The 25,338-nt window shown below is 43.8% G+C and overlaps 2 protein-coding genes across 3 annotated transcripts in view; one reads left to right on the top strand and one right to left on the bottom strand.

Annotated features, from left to right (window-relative positions):
- Positions 1 to 5,911, bottom strand: part of Ehhadh (enoyl-CoA hydratase and 3-hydroxyacyl CoA dehydrogenase) — a 33,239-nt gene extending 27,328 nt beyond the window's left edge. Inside the window, 1 exon segment of the mRNA NM_133606.2 lies at positions 5,817 to 5,911. Coding sequence (NP_598290.1) covers positions 5,817 to 5,890 — 74 coding nt within the window. The 5' untranslated portion in view covers positions 5,891 to 5,911.
- Positions 5,912 to 10,602: 4,691 nt separating this feature from the next.
- The window catches only part of Map3k13 (mitogen-activated protein kinase kinase kinase 13), a 145,282-nt gene continuing 130,546 nt past the window's right edge, over positions 10,603 to 25,338 (top strand). The window contains exons 1-2 of one of the 2 annotated variants that reach the window (XM_063270482.1): positions 10,603 to 12,751; positions 14,145 to 14,273. The gene's annotated coding sequence lies outside the window, so the exon portion shown is untranslated. 2 annotated transcript variants of the gene reach the window in all.

Below are 25,338 nucleotides of genomic sequence, written 5' to 3'. Positions count from 1 at the left end.
TTCTTAAGGAATGGATTGTATAGAATTTTGTGTAATCTAGATGGACAAATTATATCTTATCAATTAGATCAGAGGATATTGTGTGATGTGGTCTTTCATGTGGCGACTTAATTGAGTTCAAGGGAGTGTATGGTGGCGGGACACACGGGCCCACCATGGAATTGGGATGTGTGTGCCTGGCGTGGTGGAAACCAGCCAAGAGAGCTGCGAGTGAGGGCCAGGAGGCCTGACAGGGTGCTGTGTTGGGACAGTGGGTCAGAAAGTACTTGGGGACAGCATGGAGCTGCGGAGATAAATTAGCGCTAGTTCCAATAGCCCGCTGGAGCCACAACTAGCGAGAGCTCGACCGCCAGGGTACACGCGCGAACCGGTTTGCCCTTTTTTATTTTTACCGCAACAGAAACGTAGCTAGGGAAAAGGTAATTGTGAGCTACCGGGTCTAGCGCCTCCTATGTTCCCTAAGGAATGTTCCAGCTTTAAAGATTCAGATGATTCTGGAGGAAACACAGCTCTGCAACACTGGAAAGACCCCAGCAGCCAGGACAAATATGTCCTCATCACCACACTGCCAGGAAGAGAGGACAGAGTGAGGAATTGAGTGCCCACTGTGTCGGGACCACGGAACGAGGAGTTCAGTGTCCTCTGTGTGGGGCCCACAGAGCGAGGAGAGGAGTGTCCACTAAATGAGGACCACAGAATGAGAAGACCAGTGCTCACTATGTGGGGGCCACAGGGCGAGGAGACAAGTGCCCACTGTGTGGGCGCAAAGCAAGGGGACATTTCCTGAGAGCCCAGCTTCTTTGATCACAGGGGGATTTTCATTTTCAACCGTTGTTTATTTTTTAGGTCTTAGCTTTATCAAATTAAGCCTCATCTAAAAATGATCATTATTTTTTCCAAAACAGAAACTTAAGAAAATAAGCAAAAAAAACCTCTAGGGGTAAGTTTGGTGTTTTAAAAAAAGTTGTTGGTTCTGAGGGTGTGTCGTTAGTTGTAACATCAAACATAAGGTTTCTTACTATGTGAATTACAAAAGAAAAAACAAAACAAAACAAAAGTTACTGTTTCCAGAGGTAGGGATAGAAATCTTTGTATTGCGCACTTAGAAACCGGGCTGACTTGCATGAGAAGAGAGGCAAATGTAGCTGGCTAGTCTAGCAATGAGGGAGCTAAACTATTTCTATGGGGAAAAAAAAACCCAAATCATTTCAATTAGCATATGTCACCTGGCTAGAAAGGTGTAACTTCAAACAAACAACCAGAAATAGAAAAGGGCTGAGGAGAGAGGTAGGAAGGAAAGAAAAGGATTTTCTTAAGTGAGTTATCTGTACACTTAGTGAATTAGCTGTCAAGGAACAAAATCCCTGCTCTTTACCCAGAGGGAGAGAGCTCCTCAAAGAACCAACTGCTAGAGAGGACTTTGGCTAAGGCCAGCAACTAAGAGTCCAAACCTCAGGGGACACAGAGGATGCTTGCCCTTGTGTACGATGGTTACCTTTCCCCCAGTTGCCTTTCACCCTGTAACCCAGAGAAAAGCAAACAGAACCTTGGATTTCATCTGGCTACTGGAAACCCCAACCTGATTATGAAATGGGTTTTAAAGCATTATATAATATTTAGAAGTCCAAAAATTACACATAATCGCTCCCCAGTATATGTGTGAAATTGGTTCTAAGACTTTCCATTCCTCCCAGAATTCCAAACTCCTCATAATGTTCAAGCCCCTAACATAAAAGACACATTCTGCATATAAAATATATTAATTTCTAGACTGTTTAATAATATCCCAGAAAATGAAAATGCTTGCTAATAGTTTTTTTTTTATACAAGAAAAAAGAGAGATGTACGTGCAAAAAAGAGACCCAAACATCCTGGATAAAACCACTCTTTCTCCGTGGTTGGCTGATGTGAGTCCAGGGATACAAAGAGCTGGCTGTTTTTAAGAGATGATCTCGATTTGAACTGCAATTAACCTCAGTCAGTGTTAGGAGAAGACAAGACTTCTCTCATTCCAACCCACCCTCCCTCCTGCGTTCTTCCAGACCCTTGAAAACTCAGAAATGAGGAAGGACAATGGTTGTAACTGATACGGTTCTATTAAATTCAGCTGATGAGAGGCTCCAGTGAGGTAGTGTACGGGAGATCTGAGAAAGTGCCTTGGCTCTCCCCTGCCCCCGCCACACACCCCTGCTTTGCCCCTGCCCTCTCCTTCCAAAGTCAGATGTGTAAGTGGAGTCTAGGGTGATGATAATATTCACTGGCTAAGAAAATAGCTCAGGTAATGTACCTACCACAAAAGCAGCACACACCGTGACTGGAGACCAGAACCTATGTGAGTGCTGGGTGGGTGTGGTGGCCAGGAGACCGGGACATTTGGGCAAGCTAACTTGACAAACCACATTGGTGAGTTCTGCGTCCAACTGCCTTAGCCTCAAGCAAGGAAGACTTACAAGGCCAACCACCAGCTTCCATACTCATGCACAGCACACCTCTATAAAGATTAAAAAAAGAAAAGCAAAAAAACTTAAGATAGCATTTTCTGAGTGCTGGCTTAAACCCAACCCTCCAGCTTTGTTGTCCACAGCGGGATTTTCCTTCTGATTTTCTTTTTTTCTCGCTGTTGTTACTTAAACCAAAGCTTCTCAAATCAAAGTTGTGATGTACAATCAGCTTAAAAAAAAGAAAGAAACTGGGTTCGGTCCCCAGCTCCGAAAAAAAGAAAAAGAAAAAAAAAAAAAAGAAAGAAAGAAAAGAAGGAAGAAAGAAAGAAAACTAAATATTCCGAAATCTTCAGCATGTAAGGATTGGCTGGGTTTCGGGAAATTCTGTTTTCAGTTCTACAGGCTATATGCATGTGTGCACCTTCAAATTTGGTTTCTTAACTAAGTAGATGACAGTAATAAAAAAATGTTGAAAACCATTGTCCGTGGGATAGTAAGCAGTCATGTTCTTCAGTTAGGAAGAAACGGAACCTTCCCAGAGTGGAGAACAACATGGCTGCCCACTCCAACGAGGAAGGATTTTAACTGGTTGAGGAAAGAGAATTGGACAGTTTACAATTGCAGGTAGAGAGAGATAACTTCCTGCATAAAATTAGGAAGAAGGAAGGGGGAAAGAGTGGGAGGGAGAGATGGAGAAAGGGAGGGGAGAAAATTAAGGTTAAAAACAAGGATGCTAAGCCATTAAAATGGGATGAACGACTTACCTAAAATTAAAGTTCAGAGAAACACATGGGGAAGCGCATGGTCTAAGAGAAGAAAAAAATCTCCACAAAGCTGAAGCAGATGTTCAGAAGGGGGGCTACTACAGGGGACTGACCACAGGCTGCTCAAGGAGGCCTTGCAAGTGTGGAATAATTTATAATCTCCGTTTCATTTAACTTAAGCGTTCTCCCAACTGGGGAGGGACCCAGCAGGCTAAGAAACACACCGGCTGGCACCAGAAGGAATAGTTGTGAGACTGTGGGATATCTCCCTCCTTACCGCTTGATGGACATAGTGCCTCGTGAAGAGCATTCAATAGAATCCCTTATCAAGTAATCCTGTCAGTCCATGAGCCCCCATGTGGATACAGAATCATATTGCTTATGCTTTCTTTGTGAAAACACATGTGGTCACCACTTCCTGGTTTCTGAGCTGAATGAAATTGGAGTGACCAGTAGTTTGCTTCCGCCCCACCCCCCCAAAGTGGCCAGTAATTTCTGCGTATTATGTATTAATCAATGCTATCCTTCACATTAAAGTAAGTACAGGTTAAGCCAAGGGTAGTAGCACACACCTTTAATCCCAATATTTGGGAGGCAGAGGCAGGTGGCTCTCGGCAAGTTCAAGGCCACCCTAGTTCACATAGTTAGTCTAGGTCAGCCAGAACTGCAAAGTAAGACCCTGTTTCAAAACAAACAAAAAAACCAAACAACACCAGAGCATGTGATACACAGATATACCTGCAGGTAAAAGACCCATACACATAAAATAATAATAATTTTCAAGCTTAAAAAATAAAATGTGGCCTGGAGAGATGGCTCAGCGGTTAAGAGCACTGACTGCTCTTCCAGAGGTCCTGAGTTCAATTCCCAGCCACGTGGTGGCTCACAACCATCTGTAATGGGATCTGATGCCCTCTTCTGGTGTGTCTGAAGACAGCTACAGTGTACCCATAAAATAAATAAACAGATCTTTAAAAAATAAGATCAAATAACAGTGTGGTTTAAATCTTAGTTAAAATTAACATGACTCCTCTTTTATGTTGTTTGTTTGTTTGTTTGTTTGTTCTGAGACGGGGTCTGACTAGATCAACGGTTCTACTGCAGCCTCCTGAGTGCTGCGATTCCACGAATGTGCCAACCTGGCATCTGTTTGGTTTTGCTCCGGCAGCCTGCGGTGGGAATTTTCAGCAAATGGCCCATTTTTGCTTTATTTATTCTGCTGCTGTGCAGTTACTTCCTTGGGACTGAAGCATTCTTTCCTGGAAGGGGCGAAAGGCTAAGACCGGGAAGCTAAAGACACTAACAAGGTACTGGGAGCTAAACACATTGTCTGATGTTCAGGATGCTCAGGAAGCTCAGAAACGTGCAAGGTGCATAAGGCCCCTCGCCCAGGTTACAGGAGCAGAAGCAATTGTAAGGAGTCCCATGAGTCATTGTGTTGCGGTTGGCTTCCAGGGGTTCCATTGTTTTAGAAGTAACTATATTCTTGTAACTAACTTCAGTAAAGTCACTAGTCTACTGAGCTAGACTTAGGAGGAATCATTTATCTGGCCTCTCGCAAACGCCCTCTCTCTGGTGAATGGCTAGCTGTTCTCATCCGTTGTACGGGACAATTCTCCCAGTCAAATCGCTGCAAGTTTGGTGAGTTTGTTTGCCAAAGATCATTGTTGGTAGTTGATTGTCATGGAAGGGGGGGACCAGAACACTACCAGACTATCCAGCCACCCCTCCTTGCCCTGATCGTACCCTCGGGTCGCTGGAGAGGACTAGAGGATATAGGCAGAGAAGGATTAGGGGAGGGGGCTCTTAGCAGCCACCGGGAATCATGATCTTTGCTGCGGAGGCTGCTTCCAATGTGGGAGCTCTAAGGTCACTGGGGCTTCTTCCCCTTCCCCCATACCACCCTGTTCTGCAAGTTAGCCTAAGCCCATTGCACTGGTCCCCTGCAGAGTGAACAGGGCTAGAACGGCACCCAGGTTTGTCCGTTAGGCTGTAAGGTGTCACCTAGGAAAAGGGTTTTAGCAAGGTCTCACCAGTCAAAATTATACAGTCTCCGTCACAATCCTGTCTACTACTTCTGCAATGTATGGGTTATATATGGGTTTTAATTATATTAGCCTCCTCCTGGGGCTAATATAGAATTATATTCTATTCGCGGTGATAAAAAATGAACAGGGTAAATGAACATCATTTTTCAAAAAGACAACAGATCTCATTTTTAACGGTAATGTGCTAAGAGCGTTGCACAGGAGGGTATCGCAGGTGAAGTAAACTTCAGCCTTTCAGAAAATACTATTCAGTAGGCCTCCTCTGACAAGGAGAGTTGACACGCACAGGAACCAAACTCTGCTTTTCTACAAGTCAGTTAACTATAGGTTTTGGCCTCACAGAGACGCTGGGGTTGCAAGCCAGCACGAGGGTTGCAGGAAGGGGGTTCAGACAGCCACTTGCTGCACCAGACTCACCTCTGTGGGTTCCAGACACGCCAGAACCAGACGTAAACACGCCGTGAGGTCACCAGCGGACAGACGGACAGCTGCCCATTGGCCCGTGCTTCCAGCGGAGACAAGCCCCCACCCAGACCCGCCACACCCCGCGGTCCCGGGGTTACCTGACGGCGTTGACTGGCGGGTTGCAGAGGCGGATCATCGCCAGGGAGTGGGGCAGCCTCAGATACTCAGCCATTTTCTCAAGGTATCCTGCACCTCTGACGTCTGGGGCAGCCCAGGGCTCCTTTTCTGGGCGGCCCCAAGAGGAGGGGCGCGCGCTGGGCCAATGGGAACCGCTGCTACTGCCTCCTGCCCCTTGCACTTCGTGCTCTGCCGGGCCGGCTGCGCTCCAAGGAGGGTGATCCTCTTCCTCTAGTAAAGGGATTGTCCAAAGGCAAGCTGAGCTGCTGGATCACACCACCGGAGTCAACCACTTGTTCACAAAGCAGTCATTTGCCAGGGCACAGAAGGCCCTGCCTTCTCTGGTTCTGTCCCTTCTAAAGGCTGGGATTTTTCACAGTTCGTCCAGGAACTGCACACATATTATGGGCTGAATGTAGGCTGGGTATGACAACAAACCATGCCTTGTCTCTTCCCTCTAAAAGCTCAGCTGGGACACGGTCCTTCCAGCTGCGTATGGCTTCTCATGTTTGCCAAAGTCCACCAAGTAGCCAGATGACAGTGTTGACAAGTGTGCAGGTTGACAAGTAAAGGCGTCCTTGTAAATCTTCGCTGATGTTTGCACGTTTTAACAATGTCTAAATATTATTTCCGGGTGCGTTACTTCTTGAAACTAAGAAAGGTTCTGGCTAGTAGAAAAACGCTGAGTCCCGGGAAGCATCGAGCATCAGTCAGACTCATTCCAACAATCGTAGCCCACGTGTCAAGGAGAGCCAGCCACTCAAGTGTGCCCTCAGATGGCAGCGATGACAACAGCCTTGTAGCAAGCAGCTACTTACAAGCGACAGGAATCTCTGTCTGCTGCCTCTAAAACCATGGCTAGTCCCCAAACTCTCCTAGTGTGTTCGGTTGGCAGAAGTCTTCACAGCCAGCCCAGGTCTCGCTTCCTATAAGAAGCATTAACCTCAGCTTTACCTCCCTTCAGATACTGGTGTCTAGGAGATACTGGTGTGCCAGCATCTAGGAACCTGAGCAGGTAGCGTTCAAGGTTTAATAGCACTGAGTAGCCTTATTACATCCCACCCCCTTGGAGCAAGGGGGCGATAATAAGCACATCTCCATGTGGCCATCGGGTCTGCACTTTTATTTTAGTTGAGCACAGAACTTTCTGTGGTGTCTCCCACAGTCAGCTCTTGGTGCAAGCTTCTGGATGAATCCATTAAACTTCTTGGCTGTTTAGAGTCGGCACCTCAGTGGGAGCAGAATCAGCAAAAGGCAAGTGAGGCATTTAGGGGACAAAGTTCGAAGGGCAGCTCCTATCAGGCTTAGCCAGTGCTGATGCTTCCTGCTCCTCCACAACCCAGCCACACACAATCCTAACAATTAGTCCCTCTGTGAGTGTCCCAAAACAGAAATAGGGATACAATGTGTGGAAGCACATTGATTTTTCTTTTCCTGATGGTACAAAATTGTCTACATGTACGGTGGGTTCCAAATTGGCTGAGTTTATGGATGTCAATTAAGTAGGTTATGCCATGTTGCTGCGTGTAGAGTCTTTTGTGTCACCTTCCATACCATTCTATTATTTTACTTGTCTTACAAATATAACCGTACTTTTGGCTACTTTCTTGGATTATCGACCATCCTTCTCCACCTCCAGCCCTTCCAACTCCCAACACTAGGTCAGTGGGAAAGAAAGTTAGAGGGAAAGGAGGCATAGATCTCCTTAACTACTTCCTGCTGCTAAAGGTCATCAAGCTCCTTGGGGCAAGTTCAATCTTTGTTATCAGGATATCCAATTTCTTCTTCTTATCTCTTTGCTCACAGCAACAGGAAGCAGCTGCAGCCCCCCCCCCCCACAGCTTCTGACATTTTCATACTCCCTCAAGAGTCCCGAGAACTCCAGATGTAAACTCTCCTCGGGTGGCAGAATCACACCCCTGCCAGAGCATGAGACAAATCACAGTCAGCTGCTGTGGACAATCTGAAGCAGCCCCATGTCCCACACCTGGGATTAAAATAAAACATATTCACACACCATAGTTGGGTTTTTAAGAAACAAAACAAAATTCTCACTACATACAAAGTGCTACTTCATAGGATATCATCCTCTTGGGTGCACCCCACACCACCTGTATGTTGCCTCTTTTAAGTACCTGACTTTCACTGTAGCAACTGCATCGTCCTGCACCCTCAGGTCACAAGGTGTCTCAGGTTTGTTAATGCTTCAAAGAAATCATTGTAAGCACTGAAACTAATACAGTGCCCAGAGCGTAAACGTTGAACCCTACCACAGATACTGAATTTTTGCCTGCTCAACCACGCAGGTCTCCCTCTACCTATGCAGGGAACAGGGGTGGCTATTTCTCCCCATCTCTGGATCCCTATCCACTGAAAAGCTCAATCTGTTTCCTGTCAGGCAAAGAATCCAAAGGTTCCTTGGGGTAGTTTAAATTCAGTCTCACGGACAGGAAGGAAAATATTCATGAGTCACTAATGACCGTTCTCATTTTAACTTTGCATTATGTAAGTTTTCAAGCATGCACTAAAAGTAAGAATATACTAAAACAATATTAATATGTGACCGTTTTGATCACTGTTTTCATCTTGTGTTTTACAGTAAGTCCACTCTCAAAACCACGGTGTTTTGGCATTGGCTCTGCTGAACATGGTGTTATGGTACTGTGGTGGTTCAAGGCTGCAATTTCAATACTCAGGAGGCAGAGGCAGGAGGATGACTGTGAGTTTGAGACCACCCTGGGCTATACAGATGAAGCTTCAAAACATGCAAGCAAGAGGGATGTAATGACTTTTTCTCCGTTTTCTGTAAATTCCTCTCTATGGTTTCATCTTTCCATTCTAAACTCACCACTGTACTTTAAAAAGAAGTTCTTTTAATAGGTAAAAGGGCAGGGCACTAGATGTGGAAAGAAAAGCCTAGAATTATTCCTGAAATTTATTTACTTTTTTACTCGTTCAGCAAATGTTTAAGACCTATCAGCTCCCAAAGTCTCGGGGCACTCAAATGTAGGTAATAGTTCAATAGGTCAAAGGAGAGGTGGGGGTAGCGGTGGGGTGGGGTGGGGAGCAGAGAAAAACAGAGGCAGACTCACACTTTACCTCCTGACATCTAGTGGTCACAGTGGTAAATTTTACTCATTTTCTTCCTCCTTTTTTCTTTTTTAAGATTTATTTATGTATATGAGTACACTGTAGCTGTCTTCAGACACACCAGAAGAGGGCATCAGATTCCATTACAGATGGTTGTGAGCCACCATATGGTTGCCGGGAATTGAACTCAGGACCTCTGGAAGAGCAGTCAGTGTTCTTAACCGCCAAGCCATCTCTCCAGCCCAGTTTTACTCATTTTTGTATGACAGTATCATGGTGTTTGTTCAGGAAGAAATTTTAAAAGAGGTGATTTATTTAAGGTCACATGGCTACTAACATGTGATCCATTCTGAGGAACTGGATCACACAACCGTGTAGCCTAACAAACTGAGACCCTCAGTGTAGACCAGCAGCTTGGAGTCCTATGAGGCTTGGGTCCTGCAGCTCAAGTCCAGAGGCAGATAGACACCCAGAGGCCGACTTATCATTTCCTCAGGACACCTACCTCAACCTTTTCTTTTCACAGCCTTCAACCACTTGGACAAGTCCCATCCATATTATGGAGTTTTGTATGTTTTATTCAAAACCAACTAATTGGGGCACTGGCTGCTCTTCCGGAGAACCAGGGTTCAACTCCCAACACCTACAAGGAAGCTTCTCAACTGTCCATAATTTCAATCTAAAAGTCTCTGAGACCTTCTTCAGACCTCTTTAGGCATCAGGTTTGCACATGGTACATGGGCATACATGCAGGCAAAACACCTCATGTTGGAAGCAGCCTTCATGCTAGATTCAAGGGCAATTGTATTTTAGCCGTATGTTAGATCAAAACAGCCATGCCTAAGCCTGCACCTGCAGTTCTGCTTGAACTCAACAGATAGAATAAATCTGGTTGTCAGGTCGTTTAGCACTGGTGGTCAGGTCACTAAGTCACCCACCCTACTGTCCACCCCCCACCCCCACCCCCGACTGATTTACCCAGCCAACATCCTGGTCATTGAGCCAGGCCCATTCTTTTGTGGTTACCTAACCACTCCCCACATTTTGCTCCTACCAGTATATCTTCTGCCTGAGAAAAATTAAAAATTGTCAGTTTGATCACACTTCTTGACTTACTGTCCGTTCTTTGCGTCTCTTGTCCCCTATTCTCTCCTAGGTGGACCCCAGACCCTGGTCGACTGCCCTGACTGCGGGTCAGGGCAACCACACATAAAAATGAATTTAAAAAAAAAAACAACACATGGAAATGTCATTTTCATTTAAGGAATTATTTTACAGAAATACACAAAACGTTTCATCAAATAACTGTGTGTGACTTATCAAGTTGACAAAGAAAATGGACTCTCATAAAAGATAGGTGGTTCTGTGCGTATGAAGAGAATTATCTGGTTTTTATTTTAAATTTTTATTTTATTCTAAACAAAGAAAATAAGCTGTTGGTTTCTTGCTCAAGTGTGGGACAGAAAGGGGCAGGGCATTAAGAACCATAACATCTTCAAGATGAAATGTATTAAAATAGACAATGATAAGAGATTTTGTCTCCAGGGCTTTAGGCAAAAAAGACCTGGCTCAGGGTCCCAACACTAGACCTGGCCACCTATTCTAATATGCCATCCAAAGCGGTGAGATGAGTCACAAAAAGTAGGTTTAATCAGTATGGCATGCTGGGAAGAACTGATAAATGGAACGGTGACTGCAAGCTTGTCTTCCATGGGCTAACAGGAACGCTGCAACTTTATATGTAAAAGAGATAGGAAGGAAGAAATTGGTTTGTGGTTAGCTGACAGAATGGTTGATCTTGGTTGTGCCAGTGTTTGGTTATCTCAGTTCTGGTTCCACGATCAGGCTGTGGAAAGTTGTTGCTGTTGTCACTTGTGGGGGACAATCTGGTTCCCATGAGTGTTCTGGGGTACAGCCTTGTCACCCTAGATAATTGTGCTCATTGTAGACATGGAGGGTGGTCTGTCTCGAGAGGCAATAAGGATTATTCCCAATCGGCCCTGTTAATCGACTAGAGAAACAAGTAGCTAAGAAGAAAGCGTTGATGAGGCAAATGAAGAAGCTGAGGGGAATCTGCTTTCAACACAAAGGCCATGGTTCATAGTGTCTGGGTCTCTGGTAGCTGACTATGAGATCAGTGTAAATCCTGATTGCTTGACAGTTTTGAAAGTCTGGCTTTAATGATTTAAATTTTGATGAAAACATTATCATCTTGTATTTCTAAAACCCAAGCTATGGTTTCTGGGGAGCAAAGGAAAGTGTCATTGGTTGACGGATGGAACTAGATGTCCCTGTGATTATGCTAACGTTAAATTACCTTTCCATCAAGGGCTGCTGTCCTCCCAAGGTAGGAAACTTCCTCAAGCAAGTGTTCACTGTATCCATCTTTCTCTAAAGTCTGTGCGTCTTATGTGAGTAAATGAATAATAAATGGAATTAAAGAGGCTCGATTCTAAGATCACACTGGCTAACTCTGTACCTTGTGGCAAATTACTGAATCCTTACAGTCAAACAGTGCATTACAAAATCATTGGGTCTAAACCAGGCATGGCTGTATACGTCTCCAAGACCTGTTAACACTAGGAGGGTTCCAGGAGGAGCAGTCTGAGCTATACAGGGGACCTTATCTCAGAGCAACCAAAGTCATTGTTCTAATAAAATGTAGCACTGGAAACACTTCATCTAATCTAGCTATATTATTCTACAGGTCTATGGGGGGGGGGTGTTTCTGAGTTATTTGGAACATTGACCCCTCACCCACATTTCAACACTACTACTAGCTTGTTTTGCCATCTTTCTAAACAAAAGGCTGAGCTACAAAAGAGTAAACTTTGAACTACAAAAGAGTAAATGAAACCCTGCCCTGTCAGTGGCAGTACAGTCATAGCCTGCTAACCTTCTAGAACTGCTCCTATTAACCAGTTAAAAACGAAGACACCCCCTGCTTTGCCGGGTCAATATGAGATTTGTGGGGACACACACACACACACACACACACACACACACACACACATACACACACAGACCTCCTTATTGATGAGTATGCCTACTTTTCAGGGACAACTTGTTTTAGTCGTGGTGCCTCCCATTAGCACGATAACTCAGCAAAAGTTTTCAATCAAGTTTATATATATGTTTCCAAAGGGGAAGGTACCCAGTTTCATCAGCTAAGCACTGAACAAAAGTATTTCCAGTACACGTATGTGTTCCAACGCGGAACAAGCAAGTATATCACATCATTAGAAAAAACAAACAAACAACAACAATGAAAAAAAAAAACCCTGTTAATGTTCATTGCAGTATGCTGGAACGTTCTATACATTACCTCAAAGAACACAACAGCCTCAGGTTGTGGGTACTAGTGTTTTTCACAGTTGAGTAAGGCCCACAGTAAAGTAACTTGCCCTTGTAACACAACACCAGCACCCTCAGAAGTGAAACGGGCAGAACTGCAGCCAGCAACTGCAACCTCAGAGGCCGACACCCGGCAGAGACTTCGGGAAACCTCGACAATCTCGTGACTTTGTCCAAACGCCCCGCTAATTTGGATTGGAGCGGCCAATTTAAGCATGGAAGAGAGTCTGCAGAAAAAAAGGAATTGGGTCATGCAGCCCAGGACCCGCAGGCTAACAACACAGAGCTTCAGGAGCCCCCCGACCCACTGCGGAGCGGTGTGTCGGAAGTGACGTCATACGCGGAAGTTGTGGAGGCGGAGGCGGCGCCTGCGCGCAGGGGTTGCGCTGGGTCGGGTGTCCAGCGCTGTCGCAGGAGCGCCTTGAGAAAGCTTGCGGTCGTGCGAACTCGGCTTCGGGCCGAGAACTTAGAAGTAAGTGTTCTAGGAACCTGGCGGCGCTAGCGGGAGTTGGCGACATGGCTTCTGGGGCAGCTGTGGTGCGCTCAGCTAGTCTCGCTGCCTACTCCTGAGCCTGTGATAGAGTAGGGGACAGCGAGCCGGTCTTCTTTAGGTCTTGCGAGAGGTGAACGCCTGCTGGAAAGGGTTTGGGCAGAGTGAAAAGCCCGACTGGCGTAGCCGCTGAGTGCATCCCGGGTGTCAGCATCCCGCCTCTGAGTGCTAGCGCGACTCCAGGGTACCTTGCCCCCTCCCTGCCCTATGATGCAGGTGCAGAGGAAAATTCGGACGCGTTTTGTTTTAGAGTTGGTGAAATGTACAAATGGGTCCTTATCTCTTGGCTTCCTGCGGCTACCTTTACTTTTCTGGGAAGAACTGGAGTGTGATGGCAGGAAGGTTATCGAATAATAAGTCACCGTTGTCGCACCGTGCTGGTAGTTGATGTTATAAATGCTTTCTTTTCATCAGGGTAAACTTTCTTTTTCTTAAATATTTCTTATGTTGGTAAACTATTTGAAAGATGAATGATAGTTATAACCAATATAAAAACTAATTGATAAATATCTAGTCGTTCTTCACCTGCTGTGTATAGTCACAAGGAATGATTGTAGCAGTCCCCCCAATGCGCCGCCCCCCCCCCCGTTTCCCCTCAAAATCCCTTGAAGACGAAAGTGTTTCCTTTGTTAAAAGCACCATTAAATATTACAAAGAGTGTACATTCACCCCGCAAAAGCAAGTACCGTAACCACCTTGTTTGGGCTATCAAATGAAATACAGTGCAGATGCTTCATTGTGCTGTGTAATCGGATCTCAGCAAGAGTCACCACCTACCTACCTGTAGCCCCAGTAAGGTGGCTGTGCACAGGCTATCAAATAAAAGGCAGATCTTGAGAGGTCCCCAAAATGTGTCATTAGATTGGATAGAGTGGGGTTAGGAGACCATGAATTTATGTTGCATGGTTGTGTTTTCCCTAAGAAACTAGTAAGCATCTTTAGATTTTTAATCTAAGCTTTTCTTCAAGGCAGTTGAATACTCCAAAAGTAAACAGCTTTTTGCAGTAAAATTTATGTTTGTTCATATTTAAATCTTCTCACAGTTCCTGGACAGTACTGATACTCACCCCCATTTTATATACTGTTACTGGGCCAGTGAGTTAGAATATATTTAAATATGATAAAAATCATTTACATTTTGAGATCTTCTGGGCTAGCATTATTGTTTTCCTGTAGTCTTGGCCATTTCGACTTTGATCATAGTCATGTCCACTAAACTGCATAGCTAAGTGTCTGTGTGGTGTAGCTGCTCTCCACAGTGGATTGATCCTCGAAGTAACCTAGGTTTATGCATTGACAATTGTGAGGTTTTCAGTTTTGCAGAACCCTGCTGCTACCTATGCAGTCTGCCATGGATACCGTGTAAAGAAACCCTGGATGCAGTAACGGACAAAACATGAGTCAATTTGTGTTGTGGCCCTCAGATCCTAACACACCGGGAGAGGTAAGCTGTTGACTGTGTTTTACATTAGGTGATGTATTAGAATAGCACTCTTGAGTCGAAGAAATTTCAAGAAGGGAGAAAAAAATTAGGTCTAAATCTCTATTTTTAAAATCAGGATCTTCCAAGGCAAGGCATGCTTTGTTTGTATGATGGTGTGACTGACTGTTTTTCCTGTTGAGGGGGTGAGGGTTGAGGAACCAGGTGTACTGCAGGAAGGATCTTCTCTGCCTTGCTTTTGGGAACCCCTCTTCCCCAGGCTTCTCTTCTGGTGATAATAGACTGTGTTACTGTTAAAGGTAAAGCCTCCAATGCTCATCTAAACCATGCGGTTCCAAGCTTGTCTCAAATCTATTGAGTAACTCTATTTTATGCAGGAGAAATCATGTCTTTTTTTTTTTCTTATCTTGCCTTATTTAGCCTTATTTATGTAATTTTCCCCTTTCTATTTTTTATTATCTCAATCTTTTTATCCTTCTGTCCCAGGGATCATGTAAAGTTTCCTTGCTCCCTCCTTTTTCCTTTTTTTTTTTTTTTCCATTTTCCTGATTCGTTACTCTGTTTCTAACTCTGTTGATGTTTGGCATCTTTTAATCACTAAGCATTTAATTTGAAGGTATTTTCTTGTCTCCTTTGTAGATATGCTGGTTTCTTGTTTAAATCTGCTTAATTCTGTTAACAGGTGGTACTTATAATAATTTATCTTGCACACATAATTGTGCTTGCACACATATATATTACATATAACGACATTACAATATTGTTTGAAATAAAAAATGACAACTAGAAATAAACATGATGCAATGGAGGTTTGGTTAAAGTACCGTCATACATGTAACACTGCAGCTAATGTTGCATGGAACACTCTGTATCTAATGTTGCATGGAACACTCTGTATCTAATGTTGCATGAAACACTGCAGCTAATGTTGCATGGAACACTCTGTATCTAATGTTGCATGGAACACTCGGTATCTAATGTTGCATGGAACACTGTGGCTAAAGTTGCATGGAACACTGCAGCTAATGTTGCATGGAACACTGCGGCTAAAGTTGCATGGAACACTGCAGCTAATGTTGCATGGAACACTGTGGCTAATGTTGCATGAAACACTGCAGCTAATGTTTCATGGAACACTGCAGCTAATGTTGCATGGAACACTGCAGCTAATGTTGCATGGAACACTCTGTATCTAATGTTGCATGGAACACTCTGTATCTAATGTTGCATGGAACACTCTGTATCTAATGTTGCATGGAACACTCTGTATCTAATGTTGCATGGAACACTGCCGCTAATGTTGCATGAAACACTGCAGCTAATGTTACATGGAACACTCTGTATCTAATGTTGCATGGAACACTCTGTATCTAATGTTGCATGGAACACTCTGTATCTAATGTTGCATGGAACACTGCCGCTAATGTTGCATGAAACACTCTGTATCTAATGTTGCATGGAACACTCTGTATCTAATGTTGCATGGAACACTCTGTATCTAATGTTGCATGGAACACTGCCGCTAATGTTGCATGAAACACTGCAGCTAATGTTACATGGAACACTCTGTATCTAATGTTGCATGGAACACTCTGTATCTAATGTTGCATGGAACACTCTGTATCTAATGTTGCATGGAATACTATATCTAATGTTTCATGGAACACTGCGGCTAATGTTGCATGGAACATTGCAGCTAATGTAAATAATGAAGTAAAGCCACAGAGGCATGTGTAGAAGAATCTGCCCAGATCCATTACTAACTGAGAAAAGCACTAGGGAACAGTGTGCAGCATGTTGTCATTTGTTGTGTTAAAAGCAGTATGCACTGTATATACACATACACACATGCATACATACCTACAAACGTATATAGATAGGTTTCTTCATACCTAAGCAAACAGTAGATGTATAAGGAGGAAGAATTAATTAGGTAGTTTCTTTATACTTTCTCCTTTTGCTGTTGGCGTGTATTTTCCCAATACTATGAAACAGACAGCAAAGTTGTGGCAAGTTTACTAAACACAGGACCCATCGCTACCCATCAGAACTGTCTTTATTGCATCACCGTTAGGACTAGGGCCGTACAGTGCTCTATTCTTTTTTCAGAGCTGCAGGGAAGGCTTGGTGACATTGTGTAGGTTTTAGACTTTCACATTAGATTGGTACTATTAATATGAATTCATGCTGCTGAATTCAGTGCTCATGCACAGTGCATGGTATGACTTTGACTTGACCAAGTGCAGCGGTTGGCTCTCACCTCTGCTTGCTCAGTGTCACTGAATGGGATGGGGTCTGTTTCATTTAAGTGCTTTGCATTCTTGTGGTACTAAAGATCAAACCCATTGCTCTGCACTGTTCTAGGCTAGTACTCTTCCCTGCCCTGCCCTGGGACTCTGTACTATTTAGGCAAATCTTTTTTTTTTTTTTGGTTCTTTTTTTCGGAGCTGGGGACCGAACCCAGGGCCTTGCGCTTCCTAGGCAAGCGCTCTACCACTGAGCTAAATCCCCAGCCCCTTATTTAGGCAAATCTTAAAGCTATTGTTTCATCTGTTTTTTTCTTAAAATGTTAAAATTTATTGTGTGTGTGTGTTTTATCTGCATGTATATCTGTGTACCACACATGTGTGCCCGGTGCCCAGGGGAGCCAGAAGAGTGTCAGATTCCCTGGGACTGTAGTGTTACAGATGTTGTGAGCCACAATGTGGGTACTAGGAATTGAACCTGGATCCTCTAGAGCAGCAGCCAGGGCCCTAACAGCTGAGCCACCTCCCCAGCTGCTCCACTTTCTCTGTGATGCTTACAACTGTTTTAAGAATTTCAGAGAATGACTCGTTCTCTCTCAGTAAAGTCAGGAAGCCAGAAAGAAAATTCAGAGAACTGCATCTGGGTAGTTTTATTATGTATTATTTTGAATTGGCTCATTACCTTGGAGTCAGCAAAAAATGTCTGGTGACTTTTATTTCTCCAGTTTCTTTGTCTTTCAAACTTTTATTGTGGGACATTTAGAATAATAGGGTAGATGTCTTACAATATGAGTGGGGGGATTTTCCAAGGACCTAAAAATACAGTCTTTATTAATGAAACTTGTTTCGTTAAAATAGGCTATACACACTATGTACATGTGTTACACGACTGGTTAACATATATCTTTATGTGTTAAAACATCCTTATATTTGTTAAAACATCCAACGAATGTCACTAAATCTGGGGTCTGGGTCATGATTACTGGAAAAGGACAGGTTTTTAAAGTGTTTAGATATTTACATTTTTCACGTATATGGGTGGTTTTCTCCTGCAGGTATGTCTGTCCCATGAACACGAATTACCTGCCCACAGAGCCCAGAAGAGGTGGGGCAGATCCACTGGGACTAGAGTTACAGATAGTTAAGAGCCATTGTGTGGGTTCTGGGAATCAAACCCAGGTCCTCTGAAAGAGTAGCCTGTGTTCCTAAGGCCTGAGCCATCTTTCCAGCCCTGGGCCTGTGTTTTGTATTGTTATTAGCACACTACTTTTTATATCGCATACGGTTGTCTCCTTTAAGTGATGCTTTTTTCGCCCTAAGATCTTTGAGATTGATGTCTGCTGTCTTGACCTTACTCGCTTTTCCTGGTGATAACCAAAGCAACATAAGGGAGAACGGGCTTATTTAGCTCACAGGTCCTGGTTATGGTCTGTTCTGGAGAGGACATCAGGGCATCAGGAGCTTGAAGCAGCTGGTCGTGTTGTACGCACAGTTGGAAGAAGAGAGCAGTGGGTCCATGCATACAGTGCTCAGCTTGTTGTCTCCACTCCAGTCCTCTGCTTAGGGAATGGAGCCTCCTGTTGTGGCTGGGTCTTCCCCACTCAGTTACATAGGATCTGTGTAATTCCCCACTGACATGCCACAAGCCCGCTCATGTCCTACATGGTTTTAACTTGTGCCAGGTAACAACACTAGCCCTTCTAGTCACAGATCACAGGCAGGGTATCTGGAATGCCAGCCTTGTTTCACTAAAGGGGAAAAAATATACTACTACTGAACTTAGGTTGCTTCCCTGAGTCAAGATGCTAAATGCTGAAGATGATAAGAAATAAAGGAGATAAACATGAACAGTTCCTGAAGAAAATATAACATTGAAAAAGATACATTGGTTTGCTTATTGAGTGTCTGTCTGTCTGTCTGTCTCTGTCTCTTTGCTTCTCTCTCTCTCTCTCTCTCTCACTCACTCACTCACTCAGAAAGCAAGAATTCCAGATAGGAAGTTATTAAAAGCCAGCCATTTAAAGGCCTGGGCTAAATTATGATTTTGAGAGTAGCTTAAAGAAGTTTTAGAGTTAACACAAAGGTTCAAATGGCAGGAATGTAGCAAATCCTGAGACTGATTCACTTGTGTATGACCATGATTTAGTAGACCTTGTTACCATGTAGAAGCATGACTATACACAACTGATTTAATTATAGACATACTTAAGGCATACAAGAACGTCTTAGTTTTTGGTGTTTAATGTTTTGTTCATATGAAGGAACACCCTGATGAGGTAACTTAGCAGAGTTGGGACCCTTTTTCTTTTCTGTTGTCATCCCCCCACCCCATAGAATATAAGATTGTGGGAGACCTGAGGAAACTTCTGGAGTACATTTATTCTCTGTGTGATCACTTTGAGACCAGAAGTGATCCTGAATGAAGAAGACGCAGGATGGGTTAGTGGTAGGAGGGACTGTGCTCGAGAAGTGAGCAACTGGGGCTTAGGAGAGCAGAAGTGAGTCTGCATGTGTGGCAGGAGTGTGGCTGAGAGCTGCACTGAATGGGTCACAAACATTTTACTATGGCAGAGTAAGCTGACTTACTACAGATGCAGCTCTGTGCCTCAGCTTAATTAGTAATGCGTGCGTGTGTGTGTGTGTGTGCGTGTGTGCGTGTGCGTGTGTGCGCGTGTGTACATGTGTACCAGAGGTTGATGTCAGGACGTGTTCCTCAATTACTTCTCACCTTATTTTTTCAGGCAGGAACCTGGAGCTCTCAGTGTGGACTAGGCTGGTTGGACACTAAGCCTCCAGGATCCTCCTGTTTGCACCCTGGGTACTAACTAGGGTTAGAGATTTGCTGTCACACGATGTCAGATGACTTCAGGCCTCCATGCACTCAGCAGGCACTTTACCGTTTCCTCCATCTTCCCAGACTCGACAGTTGTGTTTGTTTTTAAAGATTTATGTGCATATATGGGTACATCTGCACACCAGAAAACAGCATCAAACAGCCATGTGGGTGTTGGGAATCGAACTCAGGACCTTTGGAAGAGCAGTGAGTACTCTTAACCGTTGAGCCATCTCCCCAGCCCCTGACTCAGCGCGTTTTTAAAGTGTGAAGTTTTCTTGGGAACAAAGCAAGCAGACAAAGTAAAAAAAAAAAAAAAAAAAAAATTAAAAAAAGGGAATTACAGTGTAGTCAGTAAATCATCGCACTTAAAAATCTTTTTCAGAGAATGGAGAGGTGGCCCAGGGGCTAAGCAGTACTCGCTGCTCACTTATGAGGACCAGAGCCCAGCACCTGTGTAACAAGCCCTACAGCTGGCAGACAGCTGGCAGACAGCTGGCAGTGTGGCTCCAGCTCCAAGAGATCTGATGCCCTGTACTCCTGGAGGTGCGCATTTGCTGACGCACAGGTGAATGCCCACACCTGTGCACACCTGCACACACAGGTGTGCATACCCATACACATGTGCACAGTCCCACACACAAATAAATACATTCATGGATTAAATTAATTCTTCTAAAAAGCCCACTCCAGAAAGATGTAAGAAGGGACAGACCAGATGCCCTTCTGTTCTCCAGAGGGATATAGTCCATGTGTAGTTATCAGTTTAACTGCTAGAATTTCAGATGTAACTTCCCTTCAGTTACATTGTACGAGCTTACAATGTATTTGATATATGCTTTCCGTTTGGGACTTGAAAATTATTGTTATTTTCCTCCTCATTTGCATATGTATGTGTGCATATATATGAACGGATGTACCTACGTGTACACACACACACACACACACACACACACACACACACACACCCTTTCCCCCAGCTAGGTGTGGTGGTGCATGCCTCCTGTTGTAGCCATTAGTAGGTTAAGACAGGAGGGTCAGAGTTTGAGGCCAGCCTGGACATATCAGAGACCCGCACAAAAAGTCTTCAAACCCCAATCTCTTCCTCCCCTACAAATTCAATTTGATTTTGTACCTTCTTTTCTAACGAGCATTTTTACTTTGCTCTTGGAGATTGAAGTTTTAGAAGCATCTCATACCTTGGCTGTCAATCACAGATATAAGAAAGTATCATTACATCATCACATCTTAGTTCTGTGGGACTTCGATTCTGTGGCAGTCTGGAGTGGATAAGAACCAGCAAGGTGAAGCCAGCAAATACGTGTGTGCTAGATATTTCTAAGACCATTTTTAAAATTTTCTCATTTTGTTCTTTTAGTGTGATATCTTGTGATCTGACTAATTGTTTTCCCTCTACAAACTTTTAGGCTTGCTAGTAGATTTTTTTTTTTTTTGTTCTGTTTTTAAGCACCGAGTACCAAGATTTTGAAGATCATGGCCCATCCTATGCAGTCAAGAGTTGAGTGTGGCTGACTTCGAATGTAAAGACTCTTCAGAAGCTTCATGTGTCCTGCACATTGAAGCCTGCATTAAACCCTCTCACATAAGTAATGCTCAAAGGGGCTGAAGCCCATTAATACAGTCATTTGTCTCTCTCTTCTGCTTCAGTTTTTTTTTTTTTTTTAATTTTTTAATTTACTCATTTATTATATATAAGTACACTGTAGCTGTCTTCAGATACACCAGAAGAGGGCATCAGATCTCTTTACAGATGGTTGTGAGCCACCATGTGGTTGCTGGGAATTGAACTCATGACCTCTGGAAGAGCAGTCGGGTGCTCTTAACCACTGAGCCATCTCTCCAGCCCTCTGCTTCAGTTTTTTAACCATCAGGGTCCTTAATGCTTCTTATATTACTACAGGCAAGAACCACAGAAATGGTGCTCTCCAGAAAGTACTGTGTTTTGTGGCCACAAGCCTTTGTTAGTGGAGAGGCATGGACTGGTATGGGCATCTTCACTTGAGTCTTTTGTTACAGTGTACTGAAAATTCCATTCAGTAATGTGAAAGTGAGGATTAAATATCTAAAAACACAATATTAGAGAAGTATGTGCTTAACACGTGAAAAGCCACAGGTCCAGTCCGCTGCACTGTGTGTGGGTGTGTAGAGTGTGTGTAGACACACTAGAAGTGACTCAGAAGCTGTGGTCTTGAGACAGGAGCTCTAAGAGTTAATGGCCCACCGCTGCCTCTTACGAGCTAAGTGTGGGAAAGTCAGGTCTTCTCTCTCTCTCTTTTTTTTTAAAGATTTATTTATTTCATGTATATGAGTACACTGTTGCTGTCTTCAGACACACCAGAAGAGAGCATTACAGATGGTTGTGAGCCATCATGTGGCTGCTGGGAATTGAACTCAGGGCCTCTGGAAGAGCAGTCAGTGCTCTTAACCGCTGAGCCATCTCTCCAGCCCAAGGTCTTCACTGAGGTCTTCACTTCTCCAGGTCTTCTCTCTGAGTCTTCCCTGCACCGACCAACAGCTGTTTAAATGAAAGAATGCAGGGGTAGTCCTGGTGTGTCTGCTTGTAAGAGTAAACATTGTTTCTACTTTAAATGTAGCAATGTTTTCAGTTGCTGATTAAGTCAGATTTCTTTTTCTTGTCTGTCTGTCACAATTTTCAAAGTGTAATTTTAGCTCTAGTACCTTTCTGCACATTTTAATTTCCTGGAGACTTGTCATTTCATTCCCCTTCACACCTGTAAGTAAGGAATTAATACTAGTATCACGGACATTTGGTTTACTTGAAATAATTTGTGTTTCATTAAAAAAGAGAGAGTGCTGTTGTTTATCCTGATCTTAGAACATTTAACGATTGTTCAACTTCACCTTACTAGAAAAATTATGTTAAATGTTCAACTTTAAGAATTTTATTTTACTTTGACGTGTGTATATTTGTGTGAGTGTGTATGAGTATATTTACAAAAGAGTGTTGTGAGTGAGCCTGTGTGAAGTGACTGTACCTGAGTATATGTGTGAGTGTGTGTATAGGAGCATGTGTGAGCACGTTAGCACTCAAGTGTCTGTGTGAGTGAGTGAATGAGTGTGTGTGTGTATGTGAGTGTGTCTGGGTGTGTGTTGTGTGTTTATGAGCATGTGTATGGTAAATGTGTGTTTGTGGTGAATGTGTGTGTATGGTGAACATGTGTGTGTGTGTGTGTGTGTATGGTGAATGTGTGTGTGTGTATGGTGTGTGTGTGTGTATGGTGTGTGTGTGTGAGTGTGAATATGTGTGTGTGGTGAATGTGTGTGTGTGTGTGTGGTGAATGTGTGTGTGTTTGTGAGTGTGGTGAATATGTGTGTGTGTGTGTGTGTGTGTGTGTCTGTCTGTCTGTCTGTCTGTTTGTGGTGTCACTCCTCATGTACCGTCCATCTTTTTTGTTTGTTTGACATAGGGACTCATTGGTCTGAAACTGGCCAGTGGCCAAGTAGACCAGGCGGGCTGGCCAGTGAGCCTCAGCATCCGCCTGTTTCTACCGGCCCAGCTCTGAGATTATAAACCTGCACCCAGATGTCAGAGTATCATTCTTGCACAACACGTTACTGAGTGAGCTAACTCCTTAGCTCCCTGTGGTTTTTGCTTGTTTGTCTGTTTGTTTTTTGGTTTTTGTTTTAATCTTTCTGGACTCAGGGGTTTGGTGTTCTCTAAAGGAGAAAAATGCCAGTTTTCTTTCTTCTCTGAGTAACTGAATTCAACTTTAGGTTAATGATTTAAGATGAATGTCACCGTAGTTAGCTTGCTCAGTTGTTTCCCATAAAACAGACATTCGCTTCTTTGAGGACATCATTGGTTACCTGTAGGTGATGCTCCTGGACAGGAGGGAGTGCTTTCTTCCAGAGGGTATATATTCTGATTCACAGTGAGGAAATGTTTGCTTATTTTAGTGTGTATGTGTGTGTGGTATTCGTGCGTGTGCGTGTATGCGGCCCAGCTTTATGTGGGTGTTGGAGATCTGAACTCAGGTCCTTGCACTTACATATCAGTCATTGTACGGAACCATCTCTGCACCTTGTTTCTTTACTGCACTGAAATACTTGGTGCCTTGGAATTGTTTAAATTTAACAAAGGCTATACAAAGTGTATTCTCCTTATACCAATGACATAAATGCATACAACCCCGATGATGTATAATGTGACAGGAGCCACTTGTTTCTTAGTCATGACCAAGCTGCTGGCATCAGTGGAGACAAAACAAATTGCATAGACTTTGAGCTTTGGGCCTGTCAGAAATAAGACAGCTGGCATCTGATGTAGAAGCTTGTTCCTGTCTGTGACTGACTTTCCTTGTTCCTCGACCCCTCCCCTGAACCAGGACTCATAGCTACCTATGAAAACGCCCCAAAGACGCCAGCTGTCTATCATGGCTGGCCTTGCTTGGTCTGTGTGCTTGCCCTTAAGAATCTGGTGTCTGCCACCAGCCTTTCTTTTCTACCTTCTTTTTTTTTTTTTTTTTAAACATTTATTTATTTATTATGTATACGTCATACAGCTTTCTGTCTGCATGTATGCCTGCAGGCCAGAAGAGGGCACCAGACCTGATTACAGATGGTTGTGAGCCACCATGTGATTGCTGGGAACTGAACTCAGGACCTCTGGAAGAGCAGACAGTGCTCTTAACCACTGAGTGAGCCATCTCTCCTGCCCTCTTTTCTCCCTTCTTAATGCCTTTAAACTGCTCTTTCAGGTCTGCCGCGCACCCTTACTCTGCTGTTGTATTTCCTCGACCTCTGTAAAAGCCTCTCGATTGATTTCCTGTATGTACTCTTCCTACCCTTCTCTCATCTCACTGCATTTAGAGGAATCTTCCTTTTGGTCCTCTGGCTTACGTTTTGATATTTTATTGCCTCAGTCCATTAAGCAACAGCAGCAGTGTTCCCTGTACTGTTTTTTTCCCCTTGAGTCTCTGCTGGTTTCAGGGAGAAATGACCTTCCTAGGCTCAGGCTTTGAACACTTGGTCCCCTGTTGGCACTGTTTGGGGCGCACAGCCTTGCAGGAGGAAGTAAGTCCCTGGGGGAAGCATTTGAGAGCTAAGGCTCCACTTTACTTCAGGTCTGCTCTCTGCTGCGGATTGGTGGTTGGGATGCGAGCTTTTGTTTTCCTGCCTCTGCTGCCCTTTGGAAATATGAGCCCAAACTCACTCTTTCTTTTCTAAGTTGCTTTCGGTCCTGGTGTTTTGTCACAGCAATAGAAAAGTACCTAATACAGCATCCTAACTGTTAATGGAAGTCATTCTACCAATCTTCCTCCAAATATTTTTTCTGTTTTTGTTTTTCAAGATAGGGTTTCAAGTCTTGGCTGCCCTGGAACTCACTCTGTAGACCAGGCCGGCCTTGAAATCAGAGAGATCCACCTACCTCTGCGACCTAAGCACTGGGGTCAAAGACGTGTGATACTGCCCACCCCTGGCAAATATTATTTCTTAAAAGAAGCCTCTTCCCACGTTCAGATGAGATGTCTCCCTGTCTGTCATTGTTTACCCAGTGGTCCCCCACCCCCACCCCACCCCGTGCAGAGCCCCATTTGCTTACCTACTTTTGTGTTAATTGTACCTACACAGCTGAGTGGTCATGATGGCGCCAAAGTACTGCTATGTGCCCAAGGCTATAGTATACTATGTACTATACCAAGAAGGAAGAAGATATCCAGGAAGCTTTTGTTAACCAGTTCTTCTTGCTTCTACTAACTGTCATCTAGTTACTTAATCTGTATATAAACCTTATAATGTTTATCAGGGCTTTATCTGATTGGTCACCACTGTCCCTTAGGTTTTTTGTAGTTCATTTTCTTCCTTTTTATTTTATCTTATTTTTATTTATATGAGTACTCTGTAGCTGTCTTCAGACTCACCAGAAGAGGGCATCAGATCCTGTTATAGTTGGTTGTGAGCCATGTGGTTCTGGGAATTGAACTCAGGACCTCTGAAAGCTCTTAAC

The sequence above is a fragment of the Rattus norvegicus genome, chromosome 11, assembly GCF_036323735.1.
Source record: "Rattus norvegicus strain BN/NHsdMcwi chromosome 11, GRCr8, whole genome shotgun sequence".
Taxonomy (NCBI): Eukaryota; Metazoa; Chordata; class Mammalia; order Rodentia; family Muridae; genus Rattus; species Rattus norvegicus.
Note: the sequence above shows the minus strand (reverse complement) of the source record. Positions and strands in the feature narration are given on the sequence as shown.